The sequence below is a fragment of the Triticum urartu genome, chromosome 3 (assembly GCF_003073215.2).
Source record: "Triticum urartu cultivar G1812 chromosome 3, Tu2.1, whole genome shotgun sequence".
Lineage (NCBI taxonomy): Eukaryota > Viridiplantae > Streptophyta > Magnoliopsida > Poales > Poaceae > Triticum > Triticum urartu.
This window is the reverse complement of record NC_053024.1, coordinates 95,952,675-95,977,510: the sequence shown is the minus strand read 5'-3', so window position 1 is coordinate 95,977,510 and position 24,836 is coordinate 95,952,675. Positions and strand designations below refer to the sequence as shown.

General features: G+C 47.5%; 1 protein-coding gene, 1 long non-coding RNA gene and 2 pseudogenes across 2 annotated transcripts; 3 read left to right on the top strand and 1 right to left on the bottom strand.

The window, feature by feature from the left end:
- Positions 1 to 2,328: 2,328 nt before the first annotated feature.
- Positions 2,329 to 12,529, bottom strand: LOC125543085. The gene is made up of 3 exons (XR_007298281.1): positions 12,388 to 12,529; positions 12,078 to 12,212; positions 2,329 to 2,570 (listed from the first exon to the last, which is right to left on the bottom strand). It is a non-coding gene; the product is annotated as an uncharacterized LOC125543085 (long non-coding RNA).
- On the top strand, positions 2,433 to 9,958 carry LOC125543082 (chloride channel protein CLC-c-like). The gene is made up of 8 exons (XM_048706330.1): positions 2,433 to 2,724; positions 4,454 to 4,744; positions 5,598 to 5,798; positions 6,063 to 6,240; positions 7,207 to 7,469; positions 7,830 to 8,099; positions 8,208 to 9,339; positions 9,539 to 9,958. Exons 2-8 carry the CDS (start codon positions 4,485 to 4,487, stop codon positions 9,650 to 9,652), a joined length of 2,418 nt encoding a protein of 805 aa, XP_048562287.1. The 5' UTR covers positions 2,433 to 2,724; positions 4,454 to 4,484; the 3' UTR covers positions 9,653 to 9,958.
- Positions 12,530 to 12,778: 249 nt separating the features above from the next.
- Positions 12,779 to 14,859, top strand: LOC125543083 (annotated as a pseudogene).
- A 962-nt stretch (positions 14,860 to 15,821) lies between these two features.
- On the top strand, positions 15,822 to 17,871 carry LOC125543084 (annotated as a pseudogene).
- Positions 17,872 to 24,836: the final 6,965 nt, after the last annotated feature.

Genomic DNA, 24,836 nt, shown 5'->3' with positions numbered 1-24,836 from the left:
GCATTTGGGTAAATCTCTTTCTCTTCTCACCTTGGGATTTCGAGATTGTCTTCACAAAAGTTGACCGCTGAGGATATATACCATCTGCTAGATAGTATCCCTTGTTGTAATGGTGGCCGTTGATCTCAAAGTTGACAGGTGGGGAGTGGCCTTCTGCAAGCCTCGCGAAGACTGGAGAACGCTGCAGCACGTTGATATCATTGTGAGAACCTGCCATGCCGAAGAAAGAATGCCATATCCAAAGATCTTGTGATGCCACCGCTTCTAATATGACAGTGCACCTGTTAACATGCCCCTTGTACTGGGCCTGCCAAGCAAATGGACAGTTCTTCCACTCCCAGTGCATACAATCTATGCTGCCAAGCATACCTGGAAAGCCTCTAGCTGCGTTGGTCGCCAACAATCTCTCTGTATCAGCGACAGTTGGCTGCCTCAAGTACTCTGGGCCAAAGACCTCGATCACAGCCTGGCAAAACTTGTACATTGACATCAGACATGTTGTCTCACTCATACGCACATACTCATTCACCAAACCGCCTGGAATTCCATATGCAAGCATGCGGATGGCCGCGGTGCATTTCTGGTAGGAGGAGAATCCAAGCTTGCCAAGGGCATCCGTCTTGCACTCGAAGTATGGGTCATGAGCAACCACTCCCTCTCGGATACGATTGAACACATGCCTTGCCATACGAAAACGGCGACGGAATTTATCCGTCCTGAAGAGCGGGGTGTTGGCAAAGTAATCGGCATAGAGCAGGGCGTGGCCTCTCTCCCTGTTGCGGTTCAGGTTGGGAGCACGGCCAGGGACTGACCCCCTGTACCGAGGAAGCTGCCGTTGAATATGGTCGTGAACGACCAGTGCAGCCACCACATGATCGTCATCATCCGACGACGAATCGTCCGATGAACAAAGGAAGTGATGGAAGAAAAACTCGTCTCCACTGTCCATACCTTTGTTGGCAAAAGGTCGAACACCTTGCGGTCGTGGTGGCGAAGAGGCCGCGATGATCACCTCGACGCAGCAGGGTGGTTGCCGGCCGGCTACAGGCCGCTCTGGAGCTCTCGTCGGAATCTGCCTCGGCCGCCATGGTACGTCGCCGGTAGCCGTGTCCCCTCTGCCACCGGCAAGGACGGCGACGGCCAAACCTCCTCCGATCGACGACCAAAACTACGGCGGAAGCGCGGGCGTGGTGGCGGCCATGTCGAGACGTGGTTTGGTATGGACGGCGGGGGGGCTGCGCGGTGAGGAGGCGGCCGGAGAATAGCGGCGGCGCCGGCGGCGGGGTGGGGCAGGGAGAGAGGGTGAAGCGTTGGGAGCGGAGGGACTGCTAGTGTCCCCGACAGGCGGGCCACGGGGAGGACAAGGGCGTGCGTCGAGGCCGTCCGCGCGTGTCCATTTCACCCCAAAACGAGCGCAAGTTTGAACCGGGAATGGGTCGAAAGCGGACGGAATCCGGACATTTGTCCGTTTGCGCCCGTGCGCTGGGCCGTCTCGTTTGTCTCTTTTACCCCAAACGGACGGGGATGGACAGGATAGGGTCGCGCGGTGGAGTTGGCCTTAGTGTACAGATTATTCAGCATGCACTTCACGGTCACGGTCAGCCTCATGCGTCATTTTGTGGAAACGAGGCGTCTATCGAACAAAAAGGATAAGGATTGCAAGAGGATAAATGAGATAGCAGCTGGTGCGTGCGTGTGTGAGCAGCAAAATGAATTTTCTCATCGAATCATGGCCGCGTGGGCCTGTGTGACGAGGATCACGTGCCAAGGAGGCAACAAACTCCATCGATCCGTAGGCACCCACGATTCAATGAGCGGACCGGCCGGGGAGCCCGGCCCGGCGCACGTGCCAGCGAACAAAACCTCTCCTCTCCCTTGCGCGATGCAGAACGTAGGGTAGGTGCCGTACTGAGGTGGAGAGGGACGTCCATTTGGACCGGCCAGCTCGGTCGACAGGCCACGCATGGCCATCGTGGCGTTAACGAGCTAGCCAGGGAGCATCGTAGCAGTGGACAGTGGTGGGGTGTTGAATCCTCCACGCTTCGTACCGACTCCATTAATCCAGACAGGGAGAGGTCCGCTGGACACGGACTGCAAATTAAATTTTGATGTACGACGGCCTCTGGTCTGGATCACGCGAATAGAAAAGAGCCGGGTGGCCTTTCGGGTCAATTTATTAAGCATGGAATCGCTCGCGGTGATGCACCGGGTCGCCTTCCTCCAAGAAAGCACGCAACCTACGGCTCATGAGTGTACGCCTTACACACATATTCCTATAGGAGTACATACATACATACATACATACATACATACATACATACATACATACATACATACATACATACATACATGGATCAGGATCAGTGTATGAACATATCCCTGCTGCTGCGGCGGCATATAGAATACTCATGGGCAATGGGGTGAAGCCACAAAACAGGAGTGGAGAAGCCACGGCTTTTCCCGCATCCGAATGGTCCCTTCCTTCCACACAACCTGTAACATCACACCCATGTTGCTCATCCGCAACTTGTGCATCACGCCCATGTCGCTCCGGCTCCGACTCCGCTCAGCTGTGTACATAAGCACAGATAGTCAGATACAGAGGGGAAGGGGGGCATTGGGTCCGGTCGGGCGATGAGCTGCTGTGCTACGTCTACGCGCTCTGGATGATCACCGCAATTGGCCGCGTCACCAGCTCAAGCTCGAGTTCTCTTCATAGCTAAGGTATGCGATCCATCCATCCGTCCATCCTTGCGGTTAAGTTCGAGTCCCGTCGGACTATGTCACTATGATTGCTTTTCTTTCTTTAGAAAATCCCCTTGTTAGGCCCTGCTGCAGATTCATAGCTGTTAGCTGAACTAGCAGTAGTATTCCTCTGTTCCCTGTATATGTGGGTTTTGATTTGTGTTCCGCGAACCATATCTTTCTGTATCATTTCGCCGCTCCACCATACATCTTGATCTGAATCTCGGTAATAGCTTGGCTAGGGAGAGAGAGAGGGAGAGGGGGAGGAAGCCAAGCTCGATCTGCTGTGTCTGCACGTTATTGGGTAATGGCCATCTAGCGGTCGGCCCACCGTCTGTCTTTGACCCAGAAGAACGATAACGTGGGACAACTCTGCATTGGCTTGCTAATCACAAAGGAATTTTTTTTTTGCAAGTTCAGAATAAATTTTGCTCAACGGCCCTTGCATACAATCCAGTGTAGTTATGCCCACTTCTTCTAAGTAGCAAACTTGATTTATTATTCGAAAAAGTGGAGTACGGAGCCGCCAGTAGTAAGCGTTGTGTGGCTGTAACAGGTTATCGTTATGTGTCTCTAAGGTAATATCCTCCAAGGTCTGATGAACGATGTCAATGTATGTTGGCCTCTTTTCATACAAAAGCACAGAGAAGGCTTCAAATCATCACGTGTGAAGCCTTGCAGACGTTTCTAAACATGGCTAATCTTGAATAACAAGTGTCATGTCATGCATTGCTTTCTGGTCTGCTTTCTACTCCCTTCGTGTCAAAATAAGTGTTATCGATTTAGTACAACTTTGTATGTTTATTTTGAAACTAAGGGAGTATTTTTTTTTAGCAACAGCCACTCAAATTTTCAGCAAACTGCTATTGTATTTATCAAATTTTGCTGGCACGTCGGAATACGCGAGAGGAAATACGCCGGAATAGCCGGGAGGAAATATCTTGTGTACGTAGTAGTTTGGGAAGCCACTAGTTGCAAATATCCATTTGGAGTTCAGAAGCATGGTACCACATGTCCATGTGGCTGTTAAAATCCACGAGCACGGTCCTGGTGGTAGGGAAAATATTAGATGATACAAGAGCTTAGGTGCTTTCGTGATACGGGCTCTCGGGAGTTGTTGGATTCGAGATCTAAGGGTCACAGCCCAGTTACTGGAATTGTGCATAAATAGGATATTTGTGGAGGTTTTTATTGCAAATTTGCAGGATCTTTGTCCGCTGTCATTGGATCTCAGATCCAATGGCTTACGGGAGCTCATATCACGGGAGCACCAAAGCTCCCATATCACCTGATACTCTCTCTGTATGCCCATCTCCCATTCATGAGCCCTTCCTCCTAACTCCTGAGCCGCATCTTTCATTTTTTCACTTGTCTCCGGATATCTATTTTTTTTTGTTGATATTGGTTTATAAGATAGCTAACTGCTCATACCGAACAGTGTTTCTGAATATCTAATAAGACTTCATCAAAGCATTTTCAACAAAACCATATACTTAGAACCAAATTATTCTCTTTCACAAAAAAGAAACAATTTTTTTCACGGGAAACAAATTATTATTGTTAAACTATTTAAATTTTCTTTTGTTGGTAAAACCCTTGACCCTCTGAAAATTTAGTTGAGAAATTCTAATGAGCGATTGTTGCAACCATAATCTTTTTTTTTTTGCAAAATGAAACCATAATATCTATTGATACTTGTATGTTGCAGTTGCCAAGAGGACGACAAGAAGCGGGGGCAAATGGACGGAGACCAATCGCCGCGGCCTCAGCAGCACCACCACACGCCGGAGCGGGAGGGGAACAACAACCACGACATTGAGGGCATGGACGGTGCAGCAGAAGGGGATTGGTGGCAGAACAGTTCTTCTAACGCGCTGCTCCGGTATGACGACCGCGGGAGCATATGCGAGCCGCTCATGCGGAAGCGTACCATCAACACCACCTCCCAGATCGCCATTGTCGGCGCCAACATTTGCCCCATCGAGAGCCTCGACTACGAGTACGCATTCTGTGCCATGCAATCCTTCTGTCTTCTTATTTGGTGCTGTTGGCATGTCAACCAGACTTATTTTTAGTTCTTAGATGGACACATCTTCATATCTTAGAATTCAAAGTGAAGTGTTCTTTTTTTCAATCTAGCAAACCTCTTTCCATTAATTGCTCCACATAATCAGCTCAGTTCACAAAGCAAAATTAGAGGGAATGGGAAAGGGCAAATGCATGCTGGCTCTGAGAGCTCGCTATCGAAAATCTTACTACAGGGCGAAAACCTGCTACCACTAAGATTAGAATTTCTTACTACAGGGCGAAAACCTGCTACCACTAAGATTAGAATTCGAAGTGAAGTGTTAATTTTGAGTATGGCTAGTTTTGCACAGAAAGCAGTCAGCCACTACTAGAGAAATGCTTATAGGTAGAACATCAGTAGTAGCGCTGGAAAATAACAAGCACCGCTGTTAATTAGCAGTAGCGCTGGTCTGGGGCAGCGCTACAAGTAATGCTTTAGCAGTAGCGCTGGAAATGGAAAAAACGCTACTACTAATTAGCAGTAGCGCTGATTTAGCAGCAGCGTTTGCTTCGGTGCAGCGCTACAGATAATTAACAGTAGCGCTGGTCCGAGCAGCGCTACTGCTACAACTTAGTTGTAGTGTGTTAGCAGTAGCGATGGCCCCAGCCCTGCTGCTATAGGTATTTCCAGCACTGCTAGTAGGCTTTCTCCTAGTAGTGAGCCTGGTCTATTTCCGAGTTCTACATTGATTGAATATGTACATGTGAAGATTTTCGAATTTTATAAATCCACACTGGACATTACAGTCAGTTTTGTTACAATGTTGAACATTTGCTTGTACCAGAGTTGTGGAGAACAACCTTTTCAAGCAAGACTGGCGGTCAAGAAAGAAGAAGCAAATATTTCAGTATATTGTTATGAAGTGGACTTTGGTGCTTCTAATCGGCTTGTTGACTGGACTTGTTGGCTTCTTCAATAACCTTGCGGTCGAAAACATTGCTGGATTAAAATTGCTAATCACAAGTGATCTTATGCTCAAGCAAAGGTGAAGTTTTACTTTGTGCCATTTGTTAATTTTTCATCTTTTGCCTGCTAATGGCCATTGGCACATACCTTCCATCGAGCGAGATCATGTTAGCGATTAGATCTCTACACATTTTCATGTCATAATTCCTGGAATGGTGCTAAGTTCATGAAAGCGATAGTTAGGTTTCTATTTTTACAAACTTTAACAAGAGCGTTGATTCTGTATCAGCTTACACTTGCTGGATTATTTGAAATGACCAATAGTGTTGTGCTTCCAGTGCAGGTATTTCACTGCATTTTTGGCATATGGAGGTTCCAATCTAGTCTTGGCAGCAGCTGCTGCAGCAATATGTGCTTACATTGCACCTGCAGCTGCTGGATCTGGTATTCCTGAAGTTAAAGCATATCTTAATGGAGTTGATGCTTATTCTATACTGGCCCCTAGTACACTCTTTGTGAAGGTGAGTCCTAACTTACAAACGCATTCGTACACAAATATGTTCTCTCTTACTTTTTGTGCATTCTTCATATAGTATCACTAAGCTCAACTGTGCGCTATCTTCTCCATCATCATTACTGAACTACAAGCTAAAGAATCTTCCAGTAATAGTTTGGGCTTCTTTTGGAAAAAAGAAATACTCCCCCGTTCCACAATATAAAGTGCATGTTCCATCAAATTTCGTAGAAGTCAAACATATGTATGTTTGACCAACATTATAGAATAAAATATGAACATGCGAATACAAAATAAATAAATTGTGAAACTATTTTTCATAATGGATCTAATGATACAAAATTGGTATTGTAGATATTCACATTTTTTTCTAAAAACTTGGTCAAACATGCACAGGTTTGACTTTTGAAAAGACTAATACACCATGTATTTTGGAACAGAGGGAGTAATAATTATGAACAAATTTAGAGCTTCATCTACAACAGGGCAATCTTATTAATTTATTTTCATTGAAAACAATAAAATACTCTGCAAAGTTCGTGACTTGACAAATCCACGAGGTGTGATGCCCAAAAGACAAACAAGTGAGACATCATTTGACATTTTGTAAGTGTGCAAACTTTTACACTGGTGGTAGTACTAACTACTACTCCCTCCGTTCCAAATTACTCGTCGTGGTTTACTAAAACCACGACGAGTAATTTGGAACGGAGGGAGTACTATTAATGCCTACACTTGACTGTACCTAAGATTTCTTATGCTAGTAAATAGCAACATATTACCTCAACACCTTTTGTGAAAAAAACTGCAAAAGATTTTTTATTCAATTTTTTTGATAAGTTGTCTTCCTTTGGCATATCATTCTACACTGACAGTTGAAAACATGTTCTACCAGTTCCACGTTGTGCATTCTACTCTTCTATGTTATCGCATAACCCTTTTCTTTGTCATGAAATCTTCTACTGATTTGTAGATATTTGGTTCAATACTTGGAGTTTCAGCTGGATTTGTACTTGGAAAGGAAGGTCCAATGGTACATACGGGGGCGTGCATTGCAAACTTACTTGGTCAGGGAGGGTCACGCAAGTACCATCTTACATGCAATTGGCTGAGGTATTTCAAGAACGACAGGGATAGGCGGGATTTGATTACGTGTGGGTGCGCAGCTGGAGTGGCCGCTGCCTTCCGCGCACCTGTTGGTGGCGTCCTGTTTGCTCTTGAGGAAGCAGCATCATGGTAATAACCTTTTCATGGCAAATTATCATCTGTTACTTTGGGGCGTTCATTGTCTTTTGTAGGTTTCTACAAATCACAACCACATTAGTCATGAGATTCTAGGATTCATATTTCCTTGTCTAATATTGACTTGAAGTGTATTTCATATATAGTGTTTGACAAGAATCATTAGTTGGATATGTAGTTACAGTGATTGGGCCAACCGATAAATATGCAGAACCAAACTAGTACCGCCATAGTTATGTACTGTTAACCTACATGTTTATCTTCAAAATGTTAGTTTATTTTTGAAAAAACTTAAATTGCTAGCCACGAGAATACATTTTAATGTGTTTTATTTTTTTCAACTTCATTTTACAGGTGGCGAAGTGCTCTTTTATGGAGAGCATTCTTTACAACTGCTGTTGTGGCTGTCGTGTTGAGGACTCTGATTGAGTTCTGTCGCAGTGGAAAGTGTGGCCTCTTTGGGCAAGGTGGATTGATTATGTTTGATCTCAGTTCAACTGTTGCAACCTATAGTAGTCCGGATCTACTTGCAATAATTCTCCTTGGAATAATTGGTGGTATATTCGGAGGCCTCTTCAACTTTCTCTTGGATAAAATTCTTCGTGTTTACAGTATTATCAACGAGTAAGTGCCGAGGATGAATTGTAATAGTAAATGTGATTGCATAACTTTTCTGTTTTCTATACCTAGTTTATGATGTGATATCATCTGACGTTCTTCATCTGTCTGCAGGAGAGGTGCTCCATCCAAGATCCTTCTCACTATAATAGTATCAGTTATCACATCAATGTGCTCCTATGGCCTCCCTTGGCTTGCTTCGTGCACTCAATGCCCCGAGGATGCCGTGGAGCAATGTCCTACCGTTGGTCGCTCTGGAAACTATAAAAACTTTCAGTGCCCACCAGGGTATTACAATGGTATGGCATCACTTTTCTTCAATACAAACGATGATGCCATACGCAATCTTTTCAGCACTGGAACTGCAACTGAGTACCACATGTCTAGTCTTTTCATCTTCTTCGTCGCAATTTATTGCCTTGGACTTGTAACTTATGGAATTGCCGTCCCATCTGGTCTCTTTATCCCTGTTATCCTTGCTGGAGCCACATACGGTCGAATAGTGGGTACTCTTTTGGGATCCATATCAAATCTTGACCCTGGACTTTTTGCGCTTCTTGGTGCGGCCTCTTTTCTCGGTGGAACAATGAGAATGACCGTGTCAGTCTGCGTGATCCTTCTAGAACTCACCAACGATCTACAAATGCTCCCTTTGGTCATGCTTGTTCTTCTAATATCGAAGACCATAGCGGATAACTTTAACAAAGGAGTTTATGATCAAATAGTGGTAATGAAAGGTTTGCCGTACATGGAGGCTCATGCTGAACCGTACATGAGACATCTGGTTGCTGGTGATGTCGTGTCTGGCCCACTAATCACCTTTTCAGGTGTTGAGAAGGTAGGGGACATTGTTACTGCGTTGAGGATCACGGGCCACAATGGGTTTCCAGTGGTTGATGAGCCACCTCTAACAGAAGTGCCTGAGTTGGTTGGGCTTGTGATCAGGTCTCATCTATTGGTTTTGCTGAAAGGCAAGATGTTCATGAAGGAGCCAGTGAAAATGAGTGGTAGCTTTGTTATGGAAAGATTTGGTGCCTTTGATTTTGCTAAGGCAGGGTCAGGGAAGGGTTTGAAAATTGAGGATCTATATTTCACTGATGAGGAGATGCAAATGTATGTGGATCTCCATGCAATTGCAAACACCTCACCATATACGGTGGTTGAGACAATGTCACTAGCAAAAGCTGCACTCCTATTCCGAGAACTAGGATTGAGGCATCTCTTGGTTGTTCCAAAGACCCCATACGTAAGGGTTCTCTCTCTCTCTCTCTCTCTCACTATATATATATATATATTATATGTGTGTGTGTGTGTGTTTTCACGCGTGATGCATTTTCTCACTCATTATAATATGATTTTGTACCAACTGTTCCCACTATGGAATAGTTCCCTTTTATTTGTAAAGGTGTCCACCATTACTGACATATTTCATATGTTGAATGCAGAGGCCTCCCATTGTTGGAATTCTCACAAGGCATGATTTTGTGGCGGAACATATCCACGACCTGTTCCCAAGTCTCAATCCTCACAACTTTCATTCAGCCTCAATGGGAGGTTGATTGTGAATTTTTTTATGTTTCTTCCCATTCACAAAAATCATACGAGTCTTGTGTACATCAATCAGATTGCGCTTTTGTAATAATAATGTGGCAACATGGTTGGACATCTGCCTAGTGCCAGAAGGTCAAGGAAGTGGGTGAACTGATGACAAGGAAGCCGGCAACCCTAGTTTTCTATTATGAGCCTATGACAGGAATCGTGGTGCCAACTGTAGACTAAACATTCAAAACCTTGGAACTCAAAAGATAAACATACATGCTAAAGTTTCTAAAAAGCATGTTTGAGTATGAGATTTTAGTTCCTCATTTGCAAGTATTTGCTTGGCCTCTTGAGTCTATTTGCCTTTCAATTGCCCTCCGACCATTCACATTTGCATCTCATTGTAGTGTATTGTGAATTTGTGATTTATTGTGAGTGCCAACTGCCTTTCATCAGATCCACGTATCAGTTGTCAAGACAGAAGATATATTAACATCCTGCTGATCCAGGTGTCATTATCAGATCCACATGATCTGTGTCTATGTGTTTAATGTTTTGCATGATGATGTGTGAGGTGTCTTGTGTATGAACAAATAATATGCTATGTTTTTCTTCGAAATGAAATCCTAGTGGAGCCGGTTCTACCGGATGAATCCACCATCCAACCACATCAGAATTCGTGCGTGCCCCTTCAGCCTTGTTGTGGCATGCGGCGACCACACCTCAGAGCACCCATATTGCCCTTCAATGTGTCAGGCAGCTGATGATAGTGATTCAGATCATCAGAAAAGTGCATATGGTCAGGCTCTAGGGGCTCTTCTTTTTTCTCAGCGAAAATACATTTTCTACATCTAAAAAAACTGAAACAAATATACACACATATATGTGTAGTATATATGTACAGAGTGGATTTTCAGTTCCCGGGTGTCTAGGCACCCTCCTATCTGACCATTCATTCAGAATATGGTGCCTTGAGATTTGTGAGTCATACTGTAGCTAACAGATGCATTGGCAGAACCGGTACCTCATTAAGCGCATGCACCTCTATGCCTTATCCTTTCAAGGATGGCCCGCCCGTAGTCCTGACATGCCTATCCCGGATGATATCCGTGACCTCCTGGATGCCTACAAGGCTACAATTCCCTGCTATAGCCTAGGACTTGCCTTGTTAATCTCAGTAATTTATCTCTCTTCATTAAAAAATGGATTTCGGTATCCAAAAAAATTGGTCCCTTGTTGCAGATGCTCTTAACGGTAACTTCAATAGCCCCAGTTATTGAAAACGGAAAAATACTGTGTTTTTCAAAGGCTCTCGAAGATTTTCGGTTACTTCTTTCAGTCCTACTAGGAACATTTGTACTATCAAAAACAGTTGCATTGACCAGGCGGAAAGGAGAGACCAAAATGAGAATGGAGTGAGCAGGCTGAACAACACGTGGCGAACGAGAATCTCTTCTGAAACGAACGGGTGCATGCAGCGGCTGTATGCTGTCATTTCATCCGTCTCGTGGACCGACAAAGGATTCTTGACATGCTAGCCCTGCAACGCCTTTCTCTGGATGACTGCCAGCTCCCGTCGCTCTTTGTCCCCTTGAAACATCTGTCCTAATTACTCTACTGTTGAAACACGTCTGCACATGTACATTTACCAGCACGAATCTTCATACATAGTGGATGGACGCGATTACAGGGTGCCGAGACACCCGGGTGCCGTCGCACCTTTCCGATATATGTATGAAATTTATGTACATATATGTGATGTACAACAAAAGACATACATGGATTAAATGTGCTTTTTCTTTGATGTATTTCGGCCAGTTTTTTGTCTTTTTTCAGTAGCCTGCAAATAATTGTACTCTCTTCATTCCTAAATATTTGTCTTTCTAGAGATTTCAACAAATGACTACATACGAAGCAAAATGAGTGAATCTACACCTCTAAAATATGTCTATATACATCCGTATGTGGTAGTCCATTTGAATCTCTAAAAAGACAAATATTTAGGAACTGAGGGAGTATTATTTAATGAAACCTCGCAGATACTCCCTCTGTAAAGAAATATAAAAGCGTTTACATCACTATTTTAGTAATCTAAATACTTTTATATTTCTTTACGGAGGCAGTACTTACAGAATCTGTATATGTAGTTGTAGAATTTTTTTCTTTTAAATATATTTTGATTTTTCTTCTTCAAAAATGGGCTCCCTGGAGCCCGTCATATAAAACGACACACTCTTCGGGTCGTGCTCCACCAGAGTTTAGAGTGTCATCCAATAAAATCAGATAATAACAAACCTTGTTCCATTGCTAATCGCCACAGGTTATTTGTTAGGAGTACTAAACTAGGAGTATTTTTTAGATAAGAGTGTGTTTATTTGGTTTTGTGTGCATGATGATGCGCTGAGGAGCGAGGACAGACAGCGAAACAAAACGGAAAAGGAATACCTCTTTGCGACAGCAAGTCTATACCAGTGTTGAATACGATGCATTGCCTCCATTGGCGTCACTCAAAAAATGGACTCGTATTTTCCAAATCGATGGGGGTTCTTTTCTCTGCAGAAGCTTCTCACTTACAAAGGCCTGAAAGGATACAGACATTAATCATACGCTGTAAATCTTTGACTCGGTAATATGATCAAGAAGCGGACAAAAAAATATCCCGCCCACTGTCACAGTACACAAAGAAAATAATTTTGACGGTGACACACAGAAAATAATGCAGTGTGATATCATTGGCAGAATCGGCTGGCTCTACCTTCCACATCTTTGAGAGTTGAGCAGCACCATGCATATACGGCAAGTCAGCATCAGACCTGAAGACCATCCGGGCAGCAAAGTCAGTGCATTGAATGGCGTCCAAATCATATAAAAATGACTCCTCTTTCGGCAATAGCGGGGGCTAATCTGCGCCATCCGATGTCTGATCGAACCGCCTGGATGCCCCCTTTCTGATGGTTCAGAAGTGAAGAAGATTCATCCACATGGCTGACTAGGAGTCCATGACTGACATGAGAGCATGCATCACTAGTAAGAGGTGACCAAGTTGAAACGCTGCTGCTGCGCTGCACCCATTCGATTGTCAGCTCGTCAGCTCAACTTAGGAAGATATAGCACCAGGTGCTGCTGTATATACATTACGGTTGCCATTGCACGGCTTCCAAGTCCTCCCAGCTTGACAGACTCCTCTCGCACTTTTGCTGCCACGGCCGATCAGCCATGACCTTCGCCGGCAGCGGCGATGGCCAGAGCGGCTCCGCGAGGGCGCACTTCGTGCTGGTACCGATGATGGCTCAGGGCCATACCATCCCCATGACCGACATGGCACGCCTGCTGGCAGAGCATGGCACACAGGTCAGCTTCATCACCACGCCCGTCAACGCCGCTAGGTTGGAGGGCTTCACCGCTGACGTGAAGGCGGCGGGCCCGGCGGTTCAGCTCGTGGAGCTCCACTTCCCGACAGTGGAGTTCGGCCTACCAGACGGGTGTGAGAACCTCGACATGATCCAATCAAAGAATTTGTTCCTGAACTTCATGGAGACATGTGCCGCGCTTCAGGAGCCGCTCATGGCATACCTCCGTGAGCAGCAGCGCTCGCCTCCTAGCTGCATCATATCTGACATGATGCATTGGTGGACCGGCGACATTGCAAGGGAGCTTGGCTCCCGAGGCTCACCTTTAGTGGCTTTTGTGGCTTCTCGTCCCTTGTCAGGTACAAACATAAAGAGGCAAACCTTGTGAGTACTGGACATATTTTTGCTGCTATGATTAAGTATTTTACTTACAGGACAGATTACTGTAAATTCCTTCCAGAAAAGAAGAAAGCATACACATATAGTAGACTACACAAGATAATAAAATCGACGTGTGTACTACCTTATGTGATGAAACATGTAATTCAAACTGCATAAGTATAGAGAATAAGCATTTTCATCAGATGTTTGTTACGCCAGTCGCAGCTGCTTGATGTGTCAAAGATGTCTGCACTTCAACGTATTTTAAACAACTAAGACCATCTTGCAGGCACATCATTATTCACAAGAATGTACTGGAGCATGTCACAGATGATAATGAGCTCATCACGATCCCGGGGTTTCCTACACCGCTAGAGTTGATGAAGGCTAAGTTGCCAGGAACCCTTTCTGTTCCGGGTATGGAGCAAATCCATGAGAAGATGTTTGAGGAGGAGCTGAGATGCGATGGTGAGATCACTAATAGCTTCAAAGAGCTCGAGGCATTGTACATTGAATCCTTTGAGCAGATAACAAGGAAGAAGGTCTGGACAGTCGGGCCAATGTGCCTCTGCCACCGAAGCAGCAACACAATGGCCGCTAGGGGTAACAAGGCGTTAATGGACGAGGCACAGTGCTTGCAATGGCTTGATTCAAGGAAGCCAGGCTCAGTGATCTTTGTAAGCTTTGGCAGCCTCGCTTGCACCACGCCTCAACAACTTGTTGAGCTGGGAATGGGACTCGAAGCCTCCAAGAAACCGTTTATTTGGGTGATCAAAGCAGGACCTAAGTTTCCAGAAGTCGAGGAATGGCTCACAGATGGGTTCGAGGAGTGCATCAAAGACAGAGGCATGATCATAAGAGGCTGGGCGCCACAGGTGATGATCCTGTGGCACCAAGCCATTGGAGGATTTGTTACGCACTGTGGGTGGAACTCAACAATAGAGGGCATCTGTGCAGGTGTGCCCATGATCACATGGCCACACTTTGCAGAGCAGTTTCTGAATGAGAAGCTGGTCGTGGATGTGCTGAAACTTGGGGTAGAGGTTGGAGTGCAAGGAGTTACACAGTGGGGAAGTGAACAACAAGAGGTTATGGTTACCAGAGATGCTGTGGAGACAGCAGTGAACACCCTGATGGGTGAAGGGGAGGCTACAGAGGAGTTGAGAATGAGAGCAGAAGACTGCGCCATTAAGGCAAGGAGGGCTTTCAACGAGGAAGGTTCTTCTTACAACAACGCAAGGCTGTTAATTCAAGAAATGGGAAACAAGACGAATGCATGTGGTTGATAGAGATTACCTAAGCTCGCTTTTTCGGTGTAAACATGAAGTGAAAGATCCTAGAATACATATATCATCATATAGAATTCTGTACCAGGCCCACAGGTGATTATTTAGAGATTAGAGATGATCCAAATGAAGGCAATGTCAATTATCCTCTCTATTATGTATGCTCTTTCAAAAAAAAATACTCTTTCATGGCAGTCCACATAACAACTACACAGTCTGCTCTTTAGATGGTTATACGCTCTCCCTTGCATTTTGCTACCGGTTCGTGGAGGCGTAGGACAATGATTCCCATGACGGTGCCGCCGGCGCCAGGCACCGTTCCGTGGGAGCAATTAGGGAGGGGTGCTGCCGTGCACCGGACACTGCGTTGTTGCATTGCACCAGGCACTATACATGGCCTAATAACAGATCTTGTTTCATTGCTAATCGCTGCGGTCTTGTATTAATTTTTTTAGGGGTATTAAATTCTTGCGAGATATAGAGTTTATTTGATCTGTGTGCATGAAGCAAAATGAAAAACAAGGAGCCTCAGCCGTACCTCTTTGCGTCAGGAAGCCACTGTGTTGATTAGGATGCATTGCGTCGCTCCAGAAATGGACTCATATTTTCCATATCACTGGGAGATCCTTTTAGCTTCTCACTAACAAAACTCTGAAAGGATACAGACAAGAAAATTCCACCCACTGTCACAGTACACTGAATGACTGAATCTCCACACGGAAAATATCGGCTGTCTCGGCCTTCCACAGCCTTGAGAGTTAATTAAGTGTGCATATACGACAACTCAGCATCAGACATGGGGATCATCCAAATCCTGTAAAAATGTCTCCTCTTTGAGCGTGACAGGCGGTAGTGGTGGTTAATGTGAGCCCTCAATGTCTGATCAGATGGCCTGGATTCTGACGATTCAGAACCTGAAGATTCATCCACATGGCTGACTCCACGAGTCCATGATTGATGTGAGAGCATGCGTAACTGGCAAGAGGTGACCAATTTGACACGCTGTTGCATCGTCAACTCGTCAACTTTCCTTGGGAAGGTATAGCACCAGGTGTTATATATATATATACGCTATAGTTGCCATTGTGACCATCATCTGATTGTGCCCAGCAGATCGTGCTATCTTGCTAGTGTCACTGTTCTCCCAGTTTGACTGATTCCACCACCAGTACTTTTGCTCCAACAGCCGATCAGCCATGACCTTCACGGGCAGTGGCGATGGCCAGAGCGGCTCCATGAGGGCACACTTTGTGCTGGTACCGATGTTGGCTCAGGGGCACACCATCCCCATGACCGACATGGCGCGCCTGCTGGCAGAGCACGGGGCGCATGTCAGCTTCATCACCACGCCAGTGAACGCCACCAGGTTGGCAGGCTTTGCAGCCGATGTGGAGGCGGCGGGCCTGGCAGTTCGGCTCGTGGAGCTCCATTTCCCGAGCGCCGAGTTCGGCCTACCGGACGGGTGCGAGAACCTAGACATGATCCAATCCACAGATCTGCTCCCCGACTTCATGGATGCCAACGCTGCGCTTCAGGAGCCGGTCAAGGCATACCTCCATGAGCAGCAGCGCTCGCCTCCGAGCTGCATCATATCTGACCTGATTCACTGGTGGACTGGTGACATCGCGAGGGAGCTTGGTATCCCGAGGCTGACCTTTAGTGGCTTTTGTGGCTTCTCGTCCCTCATCAGGTACAACCAAAAGAGGCAAACCTTGTGAGTAATTAATTTTGTACTAGACATACTACAGTTAAGTGGTTTACTTCAACAGTGGATGGGAAAGTAGTGTAAATTGCTTCCATAGAGAAGAAAGCAATGAACATACAAAATGCTACACCTGAAATGAAAAAAAATGATCTGAGTACTACTTTATGTAACGAAACATGTAATTTACACTGCATCACAGACACCAAAGGTTTTCATGAGCAAGTTTTTAGGCCAGCTATATCATCATATCTGGTTGACGTTTGTCGAAGAAGTCTGCACTCATATGTATTTGAAACAACTACGACCATCTTGCAGGTACATCACCTTTCACAATAATGTATTTGAAAATGTCAAAGGCAAAAATGAGCTCATCACAATCACGGGTTTCCCTACACCACTAGAGCTGACGAAGGCTAAATGCCCGGGAAATCTTTCCATTCCTGGTATGGAGCAAATCCGTAAGAAGTTCCTTGAAGAGGAGCTGAGAAGTGATGGTGAGGTCATTAACAGCTTCCAAGAACTGGAGACATTGTACATTGAATCCTTTGAGCAGACCACAAAGAAGAAGGTCTGGGCAATTGGACCAATGTGCCTCTGCCACCGAGACAACAACACTATGGCCGCAAGAGGAAACAAGACGTCAATGGGTGAGGCCCAGTACTTGCAATGGCTTGATTCAATGAAGCCAGGCTCAGTGGTCTTTGTGAGCTTTGGCAGCCTCGCTTGCACTACACCTCAACAGCTTGTTGAGCTGGGACTGGGACTTGAAGCCTCCAGGAAACCGTTTATTTGGGTGATCAAAGCAGGAGCTAAGCTTCCAGAAGTTAAGGAATGGCTCGCAGACGAGTTCGAGGAGCGTGTCAAAAATAGAGGCATGGTCATAAGGGGTTGGGCACCACAGCTCATGATCCTGCGGCACCAAGCCGTCGGGGGATTCGTGACGCACTGCGGGTGGAACTCAACAATAGAGGGCATCTGTGCAGGTGTTCCCATGATCACATGGCCACACTTTGGGGAGCAGTTTTGGAATCAGAAGCTAATGGTGGATGTGCTGAAAATCGGGGTGGAGGTTGGAGTGAAAGGAGTTACACAGTGGGGAAGTGAAAAACAGGAGGTTATGGTTACAATTACAAGAGATGAGGTGGAGAAAGCTGTGAACACCCTAATGGATGAGGGGGGCGGCTGCGGAAGAGACGAGGGTGAGAGCAAAAGACTAAACCATTAAGGCAAGGAAGGCTTTTGATGAGGGAGTTCCTTCACATGACAACATAAGGCTATTAATTCAAGAAACGGGAAACAAGACAAATGCATGTGGTTGATACAGATGGTAGTAAGCTCTCTTTTTTGGTGTAAACATAAAATAAAAGAGCCTATAGTACAAATAACCTGTTGTCATTAGAAAGAGCCTTTATGTCATTGGAAATAATTTTATTTTACAAATAACCCGTTCCTTGTATTAGGCTCACTGGCGGGGGCGCGATTGTTTTGAGATTAAACGAGGGTCCAAATGACAGCAATATCAATTGTCTACGCTGCTGTGCGGTTTCATTGTTGTCAACATAATGATCACACAGTCTTCTTCTCCAGATGTTATGCTCTCCTTTTTATTTTGCTACCACGTGCTCATCAGAGTTAAATAACGGTTCGGAATGAGAAAAAAATGAAATAAACTGTATGCACATTATCAAACTGAAACTAAGAGTAAGAGATGCTTCGAGGTGAATAATCAACGGAAGAGAAGGAAATGGAACTCACATAACGCATATATGACATTAGAATCTTATATGTTTGACTTAGTAGTGTGGCAAACATGAAATTTCAAGGATCTCCCTAATATTCATACTAAAAGAGGTTAGGATCACCTAAAACAAGGTTTTCTTGTACTGTTTATATGACAAGTAGCTAAATGGTCAAGCTCAAGACCAGTGAGCAAACCTATTGTTTTGAACGGTGCTGGTTGATACTCCTAGTTGCCAAAATCAATCTAAACCTGAACTTATTAAGTCTTCTAAACGGATAAAATCATGTATTTATCTAGCAACTGGGGGCACAAAGAGGCCTGGATAAGTTCAAAGAAACCATTATGTAATAAAAACATATAAACAGATGACTTTCATAGGAAGTGCCAAGATTTACTGAGCAATTATGAACAGGCATGGTAACATATTCTATATTCAAATGGAGTACGAACTAGGCAAAGGGAAAGCTGTAGACTGGAGGAAACAGAACAAACCTGGTTTCGCTATGCACTAATGACTGCCCCTTCATCTGGAGCATTCTGTAAATCATATGGATAGCCTCCTCACCTTGAGGACCAGAGAGCTTTGGCAAGCGGGCGTTGAGCTCTAGCCCAAACTTTGCCACGACTTGCGCGTGAACGGAGTCCGACAGCCGGCTCCACACCGCGCATTGAGCAATGGCATTATGGCAGGAGCGTGTACGCGTCGGGCCTGGCTCCGCGTGCCAGGATGCCCACGAACGCCCGCAAGAGCATCCTCAACGTCGGAAGCCGAACCAGGCGCCCCGGCGGGGAATTCTGTCGAACAGGCCACGGGCGCACGAGGCTACGAGGGTCGAGGCGACGGCTCGCGTCTGGTTCACGGCTGCAGCGGCAGCAGTCACTGGAGATTGGCCAAGGAAGGAGAGAGGGGAGATCTGTCGCGGAGTGCAGACGATGCCGGCGCGGTGGAGCGAGGGTGAAATTGGTCGCTGGAGGTGGACTCGTCGCAGGCTGCGCTGCGGCAGGTCGGCCGGCAACCGGCAGGCAGGGAGGCTTCGCTCGCATTCGTCTCGTGTTTTTCGTTTGGAAGGATCTCCCCTGTTTAGCTCGCCATATATTGAGCACGCCAATCCCATATCTATTGGACTTTTTTTTCTTTGATGAACAGTGTCCTGTTGAAAATATGCCCTAGAGGCAATAATAAATTGGTTATTATTATATTTCCTTGTTCATGATAATCGTTTATTATCCATACTAGAATTGTATTGATAGGAAACTCAGATACATGTGTGGATACATAGACAACACCATGTCCCTAGTAAGCCTCTAGTTGACTAGCTCGTTGATCAATGGATGGTTACGGTTTCCTGACCATAGACATTGGATGTTGTTGATAACGGGATCACATCATTAGGAGAATGATGTGATGGACAAGACCCAATCCTAAGCCTAGCACAAAGATCGTGTAGTTCGTATGCTAAAGCTTTTCTAATGTCAAGTATCATTTCCTTAGACAATGAGATTGTGCAACTCCCGGATACCGTAGGAGTGCTTTGGGTGTGCCAAACGTCACAACGTAACTGGGTGGCTATAAAGGTTCACTACAGGTATCTTCAAAAGTGTCTGTTGGGTTGGCACGAATCGAGACTGGGATTTGTCACTCCGTGTAAACGGAGAGGTATCTCTAGGCCCACTCGGTAGGACATCATCATAATGTGCATAATGTGACCAAGGAGTTTATCACAGGATGATGTGTTACGGAACGAGTAAAGAGACTTGCCAGTAACGAGATTGAACAAGGTATCGGGATACCGACGATCGAATCTCGGGCAAGTATCGTACCGCTAGACAAAGGGAATTGTATAGGGGATTGATTAAGTCCTTGACATCGTGGTTCATCCGATGAGATCATCGTGGAGCATGTGGGAGCCAACATGGGTATCCAGATCCTGCTATTGCTTATTGACCGGAGAGTTGTCTCGGCCATGTCTGCATGACTCCCGAACCCGTAGGGTCTACACACTTAAGGTTCGATGACGCTAGGGTTATAGGGAAAGTATGTATGCGGTTACCAAATGTTGTTCGGAGTCCCGGATGAGATCCCGGACGTCACGAGGAGTTCCGGAATGGTCCGGAGGTAAATATTGATATATAGGAAGTATGGTTTTGGCCACCGGAATTGTTCCGGGCATCACCGGTAGTGTACCGGGATCATCGGAGGGGTCCAGGGGTCCAGCAGGTGGGGCCACCAGCCCCAGAGGCCTACATGGGCCAATAGTGGGAAGGGACCAGCCCCTAGGTGGGCTGGGGCGCCTCCCACCAAGGCCCAAGGCGCCTCCAAGAGGGGAAGGGGGCAAACCCTAGGGCAGATGGGCCCTAAGGCCCACCCTAGGTGCGCCTCCCCCTCTCCCCCTTGTGGTCGCCACCCTAGATGGGATCTAGGGCTGCCGCACCCCTTGGGGTGGGAACCCTAGGTGGGGGTGCAGCCCCTCCCCTCCCCTATATATACTTGAGGTTTTGGGCTGCCAATCACACGAGAACATCTCCTTCTTGGCGCAGCCCTACCCCTCTCCCTCCTCGTCTCTTTTGGTGCTTGGCGAAGCCCTGCTGGAGTACCACGCTCCTCCACCACCACCACGCCGTCATGCTACTGCTAGATGGAGTCTTCCCCAACCTCTCCTTCTCCCCTTGCTGGATCAAGGCGTAGGAGACGTCACCGGGATGTACGTGTGTTGAACACAGAGGTGTCGTTCGTTCGGCACTAGGATCATCGGCGATTTGGATCACGACGAGTACGACTCCATCAACCCCGTTCACTTGAACGCTTCCGCTTAGCGATCTACAAGGGTATGTAGATGCACTCTCCTTCCCCTCGTTGCTAGATTACTCCATAGATTGATCTTGGTGATGCGTAGAAAATTTTGAATTTCTGCTACGTTCCCCAACAGTGTCCGTGCATTGCAACGGGATATAAATGTTCTATAAGGGAAACGTTTGGGGCCGAGGCACCACGGGATATAAATATCTATTGGACATATTTTTTTCTTTAATACTGGTACAGACGGAGCCGCTTTATCGATCATAGTTCCTGTAAGAGCATCTCCTCCACACCCCCCGCCAAGAGCACCCCGGTACCTTTTTTAGCTCGGCCCCATGAGCCTAAAATTCATCGGTTTGGGTCGAAATTGGCGTCGAGACCCACGCCGAAACCAGCGTGCTGGGGCCGGCCAGGGGCGCTGGTCGAAAGAAAAATGACGCCAAAACTGCCCGCCGGAGTCAGCGACTAGGCATCTCGTCCTCATCACCTCGCCTCGGCTCCCGCGCGAATCAATTCTAAGGCTGCCACCGGTCAGCCTTCCATTGATCATGGGCAGCGTAGTGATGCCCAGCCACCGCACATCCCGCCCTTTCCCGCCACACGTCTACACTGTTGACGCCCCCTCACCGCTATAAAAGTCGGCATTTGTCGCCGCTCGCCGCACACTCGTCACAGCCATCTCTCTCTCTCTCTCTCTCTCTCTCTCTCTCGCATGCCTCCAGCGCCTACCACCTTCTCTCCTTCGCCGCCTTTTTTTCTCGAATATGCACGAGTGTGCGTATCATATATTAAAGAGGGAAGGGGAAAGATTCCCTCCGCATTCAGAGAGTTACCTGAGTATTTACAAGTGGATTTCATCCACTCCACTACATATTACACTTACTACTCGGCCCTAACCCACGCTTCAAGGCCGTCCAAAAATGCCTCAATTCCTCCCTTCAGTAGACCTGCTTGCTTCCATGCTCGGGCTTCTCTCTGTATGCTTCGTAGTACCTGGCTTGTAGCTGGCGCCGCTCCATCAAAAACTACGGCGTTGCGGTGCGTCCACAGCTCCCATAGGACCAGAATGCAAATTGGTCTTGCGAGTTTCTTGTGCTGCCCACATTCCTCTTGTCGAAGGCACCATTCAGGCAGCGTCTCTGTTGTTGTTGGTGTCCTGCCTGGCTGGTCCAAGGCAAGGCATACCTTTGCCCAAACCTCCCGAGCAAAAACACATCCGATCATGATGTGAGTCACTGTTTCATCGTGCTGGCTGCAGAGAGGGCATGAGGTTTGGTGTGGGAGGCCTCGCCGCGCTAATCTGTCCGAGGTCCAGCACCTGTCCTTGATGGCCAACCAAACGAAGAAGCGTTTACACAGTGGCGTCTTGGACTTCCACATGAATTCAGCCGTAGGAGTAACTTGGAGGCTGGCGAACTTGGCCGCATACACCGATCGCGCCGAAAACTTGCCGTCTTTCTCCCATACCCAGTAGACGCTGTCACCTGTTGCCGGTTGGATGTTAAGCCTTTCCACTTGCTGCCATAGGTCAAGGAATTGTCGAAGCATGGTTGTAGATAGATCCACCCCCACTTCCACTGCCCAAGTGTGATCCGCCAGAGCATCAGCCACCGTGCGAGTCGCCCTAGTTTGGTGTGGTACTTCTTTGTAAAGGAGTGGTACCAGCTCCTCGACCCGATAGCCCTCAAGCCATCTATCTTCCCAGAAGAGCGTTGTCTCGCCATTGCCCAGGTTGTTGCAGCTGCCACGCGAAAGAGTGCCATAGATTCGGCCGGAACTGTAATCTTGAACTGAGCCTAAGGTCGGGACTGGTCAGTGCGTTGCAACCACGGCCATCTCGCCAACAGTGGAGTGTTCAACCATCTCAAGTTCGGTATGCCAAGCCCACCCGCCCATCTAGGGCGGCAAACTGAGTCCCATGCCACTGCGCAGTTCCCTCCCCGAGCCTCCATCTTGCCACACCACAGGAAACCGCGACATATCTTCGTCAAAGCCGTGAGAGTTTTGGGAGGTATCTGAAGTGCCATCATCGCATGTATCAGAATCGCGCACAACATTGAGACTATGAGAATGAGCCGGCCACTTTTGGGTAGGGCAGCCGCTTTCCATTTGGGTAGACGACCAGCAAATTGCTCCACCAAGTACTGAAATTGTGCAGCAGTGGCCTTCCTGATTGTAAGTGGTAGGCCGAGGTATTTGCATGGAAAGGCCGCACTTGTTCATTCTAGTGCTTGTCAAACCAAATCCAACTCCACGGGAGAGCACCGAATGGGAAGTGCCGCGCTCTTGGCATGGTTGATTCTGAGGCCCGAGGCTGCTCCGAATAGTGCAAGGATCTCCATCGCCGCCCTTGCTCTCGCCCTTTATCCTTCACTCATTCACCCATGACGGAGAGGTTCACCGGCGGCGGAGCGGCGGCCAACAGCTTGGGCCGCCGCTGGCTACACGTCTGGGAGTCGCGCCTTCTGCAGCAGGTCAACTACCCAACGCTGCCCGACATGCGTGTGGCCGGCGCATGGCAGTTGAGCACGGGCGGTGTTCCGTGCCTCCACTGCCCTCCGGCGCGGAGCGCGCACCGAGATCGCGGTGATCCGGGCGGACATGCCGAGCATCGTTACGCGGCACCCGCGTACTTCGAGTGCGCGTCGAGAGCTGGCGTCCACCAACGGCGCCCCAGCGTCGGGGGGCGCCACAACGCGGAGGGCCGCCATCTATGGAGGGGCGCACTGGGAAGGGCCCTCTCCGCCGTGCTCGCGCACATCGAGAGTGGCAATGAGCCGTCGCTCGAGTACCCGACGCCCTCCTTCTCTCGCCGCCGGGGAAGCTCCTGAACGCCGAGGCGCATAGACATGACATCCTCGTCGCCCTTGGGTTACCGCTGCTCCGGGTAGACGACACTCCTCCCCGTCAAGCCCGAGCCGCAGGAGACGCCACTCCGTCGGCGCACCCGCGGCTGGGCGCCCCCGACCGAGTCACCCCCCCCCCCTTCCCCCCCCCCCTCCTACCTGGTCAAGCCGAAGAAGGAGCCGGCGAAGCTCCTCCCCGTGAAGAAGGAGCACAAGGACATGGCCCCAGACCTGGAGAGCGGCCTCCTATGGTCGCGTCAGGACTACGTGTAGTATGAGATGGAGCGCCAGTGCCGCGCTCTGGAGGAGATCGCCGCGCAGCGCCGCGGCCGCGACAAGGCCGGCGTCGACGTGCTCTCTGACAACGACGACGAGGTTGTTGTGCCGAGCCATCCGGTCCGCTGCGGCGACCCAGGGCAGGGCTGCAGCAAGGACGGCGCCCCGAAGGACGGGCCGCCGAGCGACCGTGACGACGACGACGGCGACGACTACACCGCCTTCTACAAACTCCTCGTCATGAACTTGGAGTAGTTTTTAATGTTTATTATCTATGTAAAAATTTGCCAAATATTAATGAAATCGCCTATATTTTGTCCAAACGTTATTGAACTTCGTTGAATTTGTGGTTTTAGAAAAAGATTTTGTCCATGCTGGTGCGCTCTCGGCTGGGAATCGGTTCGCCCCCACACCCAAATTATCATCGACAGGCCCCAAAGAGGCGCTATTTTTCGCCCAAAAGCGTCCTTTGGGGGCCGAATGGCTGGAGATGCTCTAATCGAGTGTTTCTCAAACTTTGCTTGGTGTACGATGGTGTCAGACAAGGGTCCTTCGTTTTTCTTGTGTTAGGGTTGCCCTCAACTTACGCTCTTGTAAGTCGAATGGCCAACAAATTACACTCAGATTACGACAAAACACAAGTCAATATTTTCTTTTTCTGAAATGCTTTGTGCTGAGCGCCCTAGGAAATACTAGTACACTCCTCGGCATACAAATTTTTTCATGTAGTGTTTCTTACAATCCTATTAATTCCAGAGCCACCCCTTTATTCATGGAAGTGTTTTGATTGGATATCATTTGATCTCATGCTGCCATGCATGA

Coding starts and splice junctions, on each gene's coding strand:
- LOC125543082 (XM_048706330.1), top strand. CDS start 4,485: ATGGACGGAGACCAATCGCCGCGGCCTCAGCAGCACCACCACACGCCG. Junction 4,745..5,597: donor ATCGAGAGCCTCGACTACGA/GTACGCATTCTG, acceptor TGCTTGTACCAG/AGTTGTGGAGAACAACCTTT. Junction 6,241..7,206: donor CTAGTACACTCTTTGTGAAG/GTGAGTCCTAAC, acceptor ACTGATTTGTAG/ATATTTGGTTCAATACTTGG.